The sequence below is a fragment of the Gallinula chloropus genome (genome assembly GCF_964237585.1).
Source record: "Gallinula chloropus genome assembly, chromosome: 1".
NCBI lineage: Eukaryota > Metazoa > Chordata > Aves > Gruiformes > Rallidae > Gallinula > Gallinula chloropus.
The window spans coordinates 19,782,998-19,794,161 of record NC_140085.1 but is presented as its reverse complement, the minus strand read 5'-3'; the positions used below and the strand labels follow the sequence as shown (position 1 = coordinate 19,794,161).

Here is an 11,164-nt window from a genome sequence, read left to right as displayed (position 1 = left end):
GCGCTCTCCGCGCCGGGCTCGCGTTGCTGCCCGGAGGCCTTTCCGCGCCGCGCCGCCGCCATGGCCTACCCCGGGGAGGACTACGACAACGAGGTGAGCGGCGCGGGGCAGCCGGGAGGGTCCCGGTCCCGTCCCGTCCCGTCCCGGTAACTGGCTTCTCCCTCTCTCCACAGGCCGCCTACGACCCCTACGCCTACTCCAACGACTATGATATGCACACGGGTGAGCGCGGGCCGCGGCCTCTCGGGCCTGCTGGAACCCGGCTGGGGCTGCGGGGCCCGGCGGGGCCCTGGGGCGGCCGCCTCACCGCTTCTCTTTCCCCGCAGGAGACCCGAAGCAGGACCTGGCCTACGAGCGCCAGTACGAGCAGCAGACCTACCAGGTGATCCCCGAAGTGATCAAAAACTTCATTCAGTATTTTCACAAGACGGTGTCAGACCTCATTGACCAGAAGGTGTACGAGCTCCAGGCCAGCCGTGTTTCCAGCGACGTCATTGACCAGAAGGTGTACGAGATCCAGGACATCTATGAAAACAGGTACAACGCCCCCCATCCCTAGAGAGTGGGATACCACCGCTGTGGAAGTGTAACTCAGTCACGGTTCTCCCAGCCGGGAGCTGGGCACTGCGCAGCCACTTGATTTGGGGTGGGAGGGGAAGGGGAAAAGGAGAAGAAAAACAAAGGCAAACCTCATGGGTTGAGATAAGGATGGTTTACTGGGGCAGCAGGGAAAGAAATAGCAATAATAGAACTTTTATAGCAAAAATATATGACACTGGTGACACACAATGCAGTTTCTCACTGAACTGCACAGCTCAGGCCATACAGCTCAGAGCTGTCCCAAAGCTAGACCATCTCCAAAAACCATGTGTCCTGTAGCCGTGCACCGCCCCCCTCCCCTTCCCCCCCTCAAATATGCTGATCATGATGTAATTGGCATGGAATACTCTTTTTGGCCAGTTTGGGTCACCTATGTTCCCTCTCAGCTTTCTGGGTGTCCCCCCATCACTCCCTCCTCCCCCCGCCTCGCCTTCTCATTATCAGGGCAGAATGAACAACTGAAAAGTCCCCGATTGCTTGGCTACAACTGAAATATCAGGGTGTTACCAGCACTGCTCTAATTTTAACCCCCAGACACCATTACACCAGGTTGCTAGAAAGAAAATTAGCTCTATCCTATCTGAAACCAGAACACCCATCCTTGAAAGGAAGGGCTCTCTTGTTCCAAGCTTGGGCTGTCTCTGAAATACACCAAGTTGGGGAAGAAGAGCAGATATTGCCAGGCCATTAGCCTGACATAAGTCTGTGTGAGCTGGGACCTGTCTGAAAGAAAATGTGAGTTCTATGCCTGACAGGTATGAAGGCAGCATAAGGTGACCTCAGTAGTGCTAGTTAGGCAGAAAGCTGCGAGGTGTAATTGTGTCTGTTCCCTGCAAGTCCTCCAACTCCAGCTTGTAGCTGTGGTACTTACCAGAAAGGGAATGTGAAAGTAACATGCTCAAGCATTACATGCTTCAGGGATAAATTGAAGACTTTGCTTAGTTTACCATTCTCATTCTTTGCTTCAACACTGGGCTTACTAAAAGGGGATGGTGGTGGTATTCTACTTTCAGCAAGTGCAAGGCTTCTATATTGTCATCTCTAACCCCAGCGCTCTCGTATTGAGAAATGGCTTCTAATACCACATGTGTGTCTGTTTTTCAGCTGGACAAAGCTGACAGAAAGGTTTTTTAAGAATACCCCATGGCCAGAGGCAGAGGCCATTGCCCCTCAGGTTGGAAACGGTAAGTCTTTTCATTTCTCTTTGCTTGTCAGAAAAAGAAGGAGGCAAATTATTTTGGTACACAAATAAGCCAGGTGGATGGACAGTGTTGCTGCTGCTTGAGTCATAGTTTGCTCTGGCAACACCTTTGGTAGATGCCTGGCAAGGAGTCAAAACAGCAGGAGTAAGTGTCCTTTTGCATCTCCTTTTATTACTGAGGCAGGAGGAGCACTGCTGGTGTATCTGATAAATCCAGTTGCCCAGGCCTGGTGGCTTGTTAATACCCAGCTCTGTCATCTTTTCCAGATGCTGTTTTCCTCATCCTGTACAAGGAGCTGTATTACAGGCACATCTACGCCAAAGTCAGCGTGAGTGTTTCTCTTCTGTCTTCCTGCTGGTTGTGTGTTGTCTCCTCTGTGCTGTGATACTTGCCAAGTTTTGCTGCTACTCCAGCATCTGTGATTCAGTAATTTCTGCGAGATGGGATTTGATAGATTTATGTCCTGTAAGTCCAGTTGCTTTAGAGAAGCTTAAAATTCTTGCTTTTTGCTAATTTAGTAAGGATTCACCGATTGCCAAAAGGACTCAATTGTCTTTCTGAAGCTCGTTGGCTGCCTCCTCAAGTTTGGTTGCAATGAGTGTGCCAGTTTCCCTGGCAGCTGTGTGACTAAGAAAGCCTGTTCTGAGTTTTCAGCTGGCTATTTTGCAGAAGTTCGTTCCTGACACCACATGTAGTGGTTAGCCAGTTAGGAAAGAAGCAAGGGAGGGTTTTTTGGGAGGGAACTGAATTTTCTTGGTAGAGCTGTAATTGCAGGACAGGTTAGTTGGTTTTGTGTGTTCTTTGTGTCTCTTAGTTGGCTCCTCAGATTAGCAGGTTGGGTGAGGGGGGGTGTCATGAGAGGAGGATGCATTATAGTAATAGCTGCAGTTCAGTGTGAACTGGGGGGTGGAGAAAAGGGCACTTGAAAAAGGCTGCTCTATTAGCCTGAATCAAGCTTTAACAGGAGAGACTGGTTTCACAAGCTGAGCTGTTAGTGGTTCTCAGATGCCCTAGAGCATCTCTAGGTGGTGATCATTCTAGGAAGAGTGATTCCTTACTGTGTTTACTGGTCTTTACAAATACTGACTAGAAGCAGAATTGTTGATTTACTTAAGGCCTCTCATGAAGGGAGAAGGAAGGAAACCTGTTGAAGGCAATAGGAAACTCTTGAGCTTGGACAGCAGAGAGGGGGACAAGGAACGAATGTGTGCTATTTACAGAAGGTTTGAATATTCATTCCTCCTGTGAGAAGCCACCTGCACATGAAAAGCTAGCCCTAGTTCATGGGACAGCAGCAATACAGCTACAGGTTTTTTGGGTGGTGCCAGTGGGGTGTCTTGGTTGAGTATCAGCTCTAACATTTCTGAAACAGACCCTCAGCGGCTGTGGGTATTGATTCATGCATTGTCACCCATAAACTCACTCCTGCCATGCTTGAAACTAAACAGGCTGTACTAACTTCTTGTTGCAGGGAGGACCCACGCTGGAACAGAGATTTGAATCCTATTACAACTACTGCAATCTCTTCAACTACATCCTCAGTGAGTTGCTGCAATTCATTTCTGCTTTGTGAATGTTGGAGGGGACAGAACTGCAGAAAGGGTCAGAAGAACTGGAGCATGTTTGCTTATTGGTCTCGTTGAACAAAGAGCATTTTACATGCTTGCATTTAGCTACACAAATGCACAAATAGTTTCCAGTGCTTTCTAAGATACTGCAAAGAACAAAACTTCTGTAGCTTTCTGTCCTGCTGAGAGTTGCTTTGCCTGTCTTTATTAAAAAGCAAAATTTAAGGTAGAGAAAGCCTGGTGTTTCACAGCTGCTTACTGCTATTGACTCCACTCAGAGCAAATCTTGGTGTTTGTGACTCCCTGCTGGACTTCTTGTGGAGAGTAGTTGGGTCAGGCTCAACCCCTGCAATCTGTGTGCAGCTTCTGAGAATCACCGCAGCTGAGCAGTCACACTCTAGATATGAACCCTGTGCACACTCAGATGCTTTGAAAAGGAAGGCAGTTGAGGTAGCTAAAGCTCCTCATCCCTGCCACTCTGAAAGCTTCACTCAACTGCTGCTTCATCTCCCATTTGGGAAATTGTTGTGTTCTTTAATTCCTTTGGTTCTGCCACTGTTCTTGCTCGAGGTATTAATGATCTCATTTGTTACTGATCTTCTGCAGATGCTGATGGCCCAGCTCCTCTGGAGCTGCCCAACCAGTGGCTCTGGGATATCATCGATGAATTCATATACCAGGTATATATGACTGTAAGACTGGGCCGTTTTTGGGAGCGAGGTGTTGCCTCCGTTAGTGCTATAAATTTTCCATCTCCTCCTCTCTGATTTTCATAGCTAGGATACCATTGCAGGCCAAAAAAACTCCAGTGAGCACTGTTACTCCTGGGTCACCAGGTAGATGAAGTAGTTGTAAACATATGGACTTTTAAGTGGACTCCAGATTTCTGTTGATATTCCTGTTTCAGTTGCTGCGTAGGGGATTATTATTTTTTAACCTCCCTTCATTTCTGCCTGATTTATGCAAAGCAGCCTGACTAAAGTCTGCTGTCATCACAAAGACTGTATGACTATAGTGTTCTGTGCGATGGCTTTACCTTCATTCTGCATTTCTTAGCCAGTAGGGCCTTTGTGCTGACGGGGAGAGGTTGATGACCTGATCTGAAATAATCAGTGGTCTGTTTTTCTGCTTGGTGTTCTGAGTGCAGCAGTGCAAATCTCAAATGTTGTTTTCTTCTCTGTAGTTTACTTTTTTCTGTAGCTTTTTATTATAAAGCTGCCTGGAATTGCTCAAGTGCAGCCTTGCCAAGCTACAGGATGGAAAGGGATGTGTGCATATATAGAAAAAGATGTGTGTGTGTGTATGCAGGCGCATCGTGTCACTCAGACGTTCTCTCTACTGCCTGTTCAGACAGGAAATTTGTGTTTAGTTGCTGGCTTTAAATTGTCTTAAGAGATCCTTCTCTGCTTTATCCTGTCTGTTGGCCTCTTGTCTGCACCGTATCATCTCTTCCCTAGGTGCTTTGTATTGTGTATTTAATTTGCTATTTTGATTGCCATGTGATTTCAGATGAACCCTTTTTTCATGTGACTTGTTGCTTATTGTAAACCATTTGTGTGATCAACTTGTAAGCTTAGTGCACTTGGCTGAATGTCTCCAAACTGGCTGCTCCTCATTGAACCTCTGCTTTTTCCTGTAGTTCCAGTCTTTCAGCCAGTACCGCTGCAAGACAGCCAAAAAGTCTGAGGAGGAAATTGATTTCCTTCGTTCCAACCCCAAGATCTGGAACGTGCACAGTGTCCTTAATGTGCTGCACTCTCTGGTGGACAAATCCAATATCAACCGGCAGCTGGAGGTCTATACAAGCGGAGGTGAGCTAGCAGAGCACTGCTGGGCAAGACTGGTGCCCGTGCTGACCTGCTTTGATTGTCTGGGAGCTGGGTCAGACCCTAATCAGTGGACAGATTGACTGGGAGAGGTTCTGTTGGCCTTAGGTGGGAAGTGCTGGTGATTGAAGTTGAGACACTGCTCCCTTTGCTTGTAAACATGGAGGTGTTGAAGGGGGAGCTTGCTTCCTTGGAGGAAAGCACCGTGGTTCCTTACTGGTTTCTTTTCCTAGGTGACCCTGAAAGCGTGGCTGGTGAATATGGTCGCCACTCTCTCTACAAAATGCTGGGATATTTCAGCCTTGTTGGGCTGCTGCGTCTGCACTCTCTGCTGGGGGATTACTACCAAGCAATCAAGGTTCTGGAGAACATTGAGCTCAACAAGAAGGTAATACAACATGTTTTAAACCCTCTGTTGCAGTTCTCCAAATGCCTCTGCTCAAATGTGCTGGTGAAAAACCACTGCAGTGAATCTTCCAGCTGAGGAGCGGTTTGTGGCTGTCATTGCCAGGAGTTTGTCGTGGAACACAGCAGGAGCTTTGGCATTCAGTCAAGCCCTGTAATGCCTGATGCTGTTGTAACACAAATGCTTTGGGGTTTTCTAGGTGATTGCTGTGTTGTGCAAGGCCGTTTTGTTACAGGGAATATTATTTGAGCAGTAAGCTATAGTGCAGTGGTAGCTAAGCTGAACATGTTGTTCCCACCTCAGTCAGTGGCTGCTTTTATTTTTGACTCTCATCCCCACTGTGCCCGCTCCCACCTTGCGTGTTTTTGCCCTAGGATTGGGTGGGTGCTGCCTGTAGGATCAGTGGCTGACAAGTCCAGCTGTGCCACGGGCTTGGCACAGATCTAAGTATGTGATGTCTGGCACGGGACGTGGAGCAGAGTAGGGGGAAAGGAAACTGAGCAAAGCAATATTAGGCACAGTGCAGGAATCCTCTGCTTGCAGGAAGCTGGAAGTGGAAAACAAGAAATGGGGTGATCTAATAAGCAGTGAGGAAGCTGCTACAGGGATGGGTGGGAAATGAGGTATCCTGAATTTAACCCTCTCGGTATTTGGGATGGGAGTGAAAGCGGAGCTGGCTGCGTTCTGGGTAATGACCTGTTTGGATCGAAGGTGATCATCTCCCCTCTAACAGAGCTTGTTGATCCTTCCTTCTCAGAGCATGTACTCCCGAGTGCCCGAGTGCCAGGTCACCACCTATTACTACGTGGGCTTTGCATACCTTATGATGCGGCGCTACCAGGATGCCATCCGTGTCTTTGCCAACATCCTCCTCTATATCCAGAGAACCAAAAGCATGTTTCAGAGGACAACCTACAAGTATGAGATGGTAAGAGACAGAATAGGCCTAGCCTAGACTTCCCAAAAGACAAAGCTGCTGTCTTCTATCCTGCACCTTCTGTATCATCCAATAACCTACATCTAATAGTCCAGCCTTACTTTCGTGGACTACTGCGATGGTGCTGCCTGGGGATCCTTTGAATTCCTTTGCCATGTGTGGCAGTATTTTTGATTTACTGTGTGACTGGTTCCTTTGCTTGTGTGGTACAGTGACCTCAGCTGGATCTGCAGTCTCTAGGCAATGTTGTTAATGATATCAGCTGCTAATTATATTCTTGTTGATGCTTCTTCAAAGTCAGTCTTGTACCTCTCCAGTCCTACATTTCACGTTACTGCTGTTACCGGATATATTTCCATTATCAGATAATCATTCACAAGCTTCTAATACAGCATGGCTGAAAAAAAGCCCCTTTCTCTTTCCACCTAAGAGGTCTCTGGTGCCTCTTTTACCCCCTGCTGCTTCTGTCTCCTTTTTATCCTTATGATTCATTTCTAACTCTGTGTAGGCAAATCCTGCTGTTTTTAATTCCACCACACTTCAAAAACTTTATATGTGTGTTTCAGCCATGCAGCTGTCCATTTCCTCCCATGCTCACGTAAGTCTTCCTTCTCAGTCTTCACTGGCCTCCCTCATAACCGCCCCTTGCCAGGAGATGGTTGTTAACAGTCTGCCTTCGCTTCTCTGGGCTTTTTTGCACCAAAGCAGTCACACCTGCTTCTGGCCAGCCAGGATCTGTACAGCTCTGGATACTTTCACTCTGTACTTTCCTCTTCTCCAGCCCTCTTTTTCATTGCTGAGAGCATCGATACAGCATGCATCTCTCTGCTTTGCCTGGAGATGCTGCTGCTTTGTGCTGTCCCTCTTGAGTGTGAGGACCATGAGCGTTCTGGGTCTGTCTCTGAAAACCTCATCTCCTGCTGAGCACGTCGACAAGCTAACAGGTTCTCCTCTCTGTCTCAGATTAACAAGCAGAATGAGCAGATGCACGCGCTCCTGGCCATCGCCCTCACCATGTACCCCATGCGCATAGACGAGAGCATCCACCTGCAGCTGCGAGAGAAGTACGGGGACAAGATGCTGCGCATGCAGAAGGGTGACGCGCAAGTCTACGAGGAGCTCTTCAGTTACGCTTGCCCCAAGTTCCTCTCCCCTGTGGTGCCCAATTATGACAACGTGCATCCCAACTACCACAAGGAGCCCTTCCTGCAGCAGCTCAAGGTCTTTGCTGATGAAGTTCAGCAGCAGGCCCAGCTCTCCACCATCCGTAGCTTCCTCAAGCTCTACACCACCATGCCCGTGGCCAAGCTGGCTGGCTTCTTAGACCTCACGGAGCAGGAGTTCCGTATCCAGCTTCTTGTCTTCAAGCACAAGATGAAGAACCTGGTATGGACCAGTGGCATATCTGCCCTGGATGGGGAGTTCCAGTCTGCATCTGAGGTCGACTTCTATATTGACAAGGTTGGTATCTGCCCCTTGCTGGCTATGAAATTCCTTCATCCAGGGACTTCTGGAAGTGGCAGCGGCTGTTTTTGCTTCAGTCTGTGGGAAACGTTGGCTACGTAGAGGGAAGTTGTACCCCTGCTTAATAGGATTGTCAGTGGATGAACAGTGATGGGTTGTCACAGGCAGCTTTGGCAGTCATTGTACCCAGAAAACAAAGGTCTGAAAGCATCTTTCCCAGGACAGAGGAACCGTTTGTCAGTGTTCTCGGGAGGTGGCAGCAGGGTAACATACTGCTGTGAGCGTGGCAGCTGGGATTGTCAGTTTTGTAGGTCTCCCCCACGTGTCTCTTTTGACTGACAAAGCAGAGGTCTTGCTTGGTCATATTACAGGTCCGTTTTTCACTGGAGCAGCATTTAGCTCTGCTCCAGGAGGAATTGAAACACAAGGTATGGTCCTGTCACCATCCTGCTACTGGAGCTCCAGGCAGCAGGAAGCATAGCAAATAGTCTTTTAGGACTTAATTTTCAAAGAAGATAGCAGTAGCCATTAAGTTTCTAACTAGGAAGGAGAACAGGTTGCCCCTGACTGGTTTGTGAAGCACACCTTGTTCTGCAAGGTCTCACGCTGTCTCAGCCTTGCTCTCCTGGCAGCAGGTGGCATGGCTCATAGCTGCTGTTAGAAGGAAGTGGGGCACGAATTGGGGTTGGGACTGTCAAACTGCTGCAAAGAGAGACAAAAATAAGTGGAATGTGCAAGAATGTGGGAAGTGAATACAGTGTGGATTTGGGACCCATGCCAGGTGAACGCATAGGGAAGACAGCTCATGGAGAACTGAATGGTTTCTGTGGGACTAGCACAGGTCAGGTATGGGTGATGCTTCAGGGAGTGAAGCCCCTTAGGGTGTTCTTCTCTTTTGGCAGTGCTTGCTGTCTCCCTGCTAGCCGAGTCCTTTTCCTGACTTCATGCTGTTCCCTCCCCAGGACATGATCCATATCGCGGACACAAAGGTTGCTCGACGCTATGGGGACTTCTTCATCCGCCAGATCCACAAATTTGAGGAGGTGAGGCCCGGAGGGAGAGCTGTCTGGCTCTGTAGGAGGAGTTGGGCAAGCATTGTGCTGTGCAGGCCCTGGAGGAGCCATGCTTGTGCAGGACAGCTGTGTGATACCTTGCTGGGGCGAGCCCTGGCTCTGCAAGGCACTGGGCAAAGGCAGGTGGCTTCAGCAGCAGCTGCTGGCCTTTGAGGAACGGTATGTTTGTGTGTGAGAAGTGCTCATTTGAGCCGCAGTGGAAAAAGAGGGAGGGTTTTACTGTCCAGGGGCACTGACTCCATTGTCCCTAGACAACTGTGGTGGTCTGGCCGGTAGCACAACTGAAATGATGTCTCTGCTGTTGTCACTATGGCTCTTGAAAGTGGCCTTGGAGGTTCCCAGAGCACAGATAATTTGAGCATTGTGCTCAGCCAGGAGGTGACGTGCTGTCACTGCTCCACTTTCCCCGTGCGCAGCAGCCTCTGACAGGAAACCTTAGGCAGCAAAATCCTGAGTTGTGGGGACTTGAGCAATACAGGGTTGTGATGCTACTGCTAGGAATTTGCACCCTTTCTTCTCCCCACATCTTCCTCTACTGTCTTGGAGGGGAGGAGGGGGTTTTATTAGTTCCCCTTCTGTTTTGCACACTGCTGCACTTGCGCAAGAGCTCTCTGTCAGTGACTTGGAGTGGGAGGAGTGGAGGCATTGGATGGAGGCTGCTGAGGGGAACAGTAGTTTATGTCAATCACTGTGTATGTTTCTGACCTTTGCTTTCTATAATTCCAGCTGAATCGAACCCTGAAGAAGATGGGCCAGAGACCCTAAAACTTCTGTGGATGCAGTGATCGGCCTAGGCAGAAAAGTGGGTGGGAGAGATTATTTCCATCATGGTGAAGGAGGAGAGCTCAGGGTTCTGGTGTTTCTGGAATGTGCTGTGGCTCTGAAGGTTTTTATACTTAAATAAGAAGGCCCCTATGGCTCAAACTGTCCTGTGAAGGACAAGACATCTAATAAATTAGTGGATTTTTCCTGGTGAGCATTCAGTATCTGATGTATTCATTTATTTTACCTCTGCTGAGGAATATAATTGCATTTGGAGACATGGAGAGCTGCTGTTGCCTTGTGCAGTCTTTGGTCCATGCTGTTGCAGGTAGCAGTGGGGAGCAGATCTCCTTCCATGGTCTGATGGCACTGTGCACAGTGAACAGGGAAGGCTGTGGAACTGATTAACAGGGAGAAAATTAGCTGTTGCACAGAGTTTCCATAGGAGATGGAAAAAGATGCAAGCTAATATTGTTCCTTCTAGCTGTTGCCCCATGCATTGAATAAACCTGAGTTGTAGCTGCTGCCCTGGGAGGTTGTGTTTTTGCTTTCTTACCCCTTTTTCTTTTTTTTTTCTTTTTTTTTTGAGTTGCTGTGAAGTAGAAATGCTCCAGAGTGGATTGACAGGTTTTTAAAGGAAGGTGGAGAACTTTTGTAAACATTCAACCAATATTAACTTTGGTCATCTGATGAGATGTCCTTGCTGGAGGCTGTGTTTTATTTCAGCACAAGTGATGCCCAAGTCCTGACCCCTAATGGAGTTTTCTCCAGAAAACTCCCTGAGGGTGTTTAATTAATAAACCCCCCTTTAAATGCTAGTTTTCCCAACCACTTTGGGTTCTTCAAGGCAAACTTGCAGGGCCTTGAAAGAGAAAAATGAGTTGAAAACTAGCCCTTTACAAGGGCCTGTAAATACTGGGGAAGAGAATGCAAAGAATGAAATCGCATCTCATCTGCCCTCCACACCCTGTCTCCTTTTGCTGCCTTTAAATAGTTTGGTCTTTGAGTGGTAGAAACAGGTGCAAGAGAAAAAAAAACAAACCTGTGTGGTGTCATAGGAAATCCACACAAAGCGTGCTTCATGTATACCACCTGCCTCTCTGACATACCTCTCCCTCTCATTCCTTTGCACTGAGAGGGGTCCTGGCATTCAGCCTGGTTTTGTTTGTGATTCTGGTCAGAAGTCAGGGATGATCAGCCTTAGCTGCATTGTATGCTGTGTTTGAATGAGGGACAAGTTTTCTTTCAGTGTCCTGGCAAACTGCATTGCCCATCACAAAGCTGCACAGCTCAGGCAGGCAGGGTAAGTCAGTGCAGTGTGGGGTT

General features: G+C 48.2%; 1 protein-coding gene across 1 annotated transcript; it reads left to right on the top strand.

Moving 5' to 3' along the window:
* The first annotated feature begins 20 nt into the window (after positions 1-20).
* Positions 21-10,055, top strand: EIF3L (eukaryotic translation initiation factor 3 subunit L). The gene is made up of 13 exons (XM_084270500.1): positions 21-93; positions 174-222; positions 327-537; positions 1,705-1,784; positions 2,069-2,130; positions 3,274-3,343; positions 3,977-4,050; positions 5,010-5,181; positions 5,430-5,584; positions 6,360-6,530; positions 7,503-8,000; positions 8,966-9,046; positions 9,803-10,055. The coding sequence occupies exons 1-13, from the start codon at positions 61-63 to the stop codon at positions 9,839-9,841; spliced, it is 1,695 nt and encodes a 564-aa protein (XP_084126626.1). The 5' UTR covers positions 21-60; the 3' UTR covers positions 9,842-10,055.
* Positions 10,056-11,164: the final 1,109 nt, after the last annotated feature.

Bases quoted from the DNA above. Each gene is read 5' to 3' on its own strand.
- EIF3L (XM_084270500.1), top strand. From the start codon at position 61: ATGGCCTACCCCGGGGAGGACTACGACAACGAG. The intron at 223-326 runs GTGAGCGCGGGC...CTTTCCCCGCAG, and splicing joins CGACTATGATATGCACACGG to GAGACCCGAAGCAGGACCTG. The intron at 1,785-2,068 runs GTAAGTCTTTTC...CATCTTTTCCAG, and splicing joins TGCCCCTCAGGTTGGAAACG to ATGCTGTTTTCCTCATCCTG.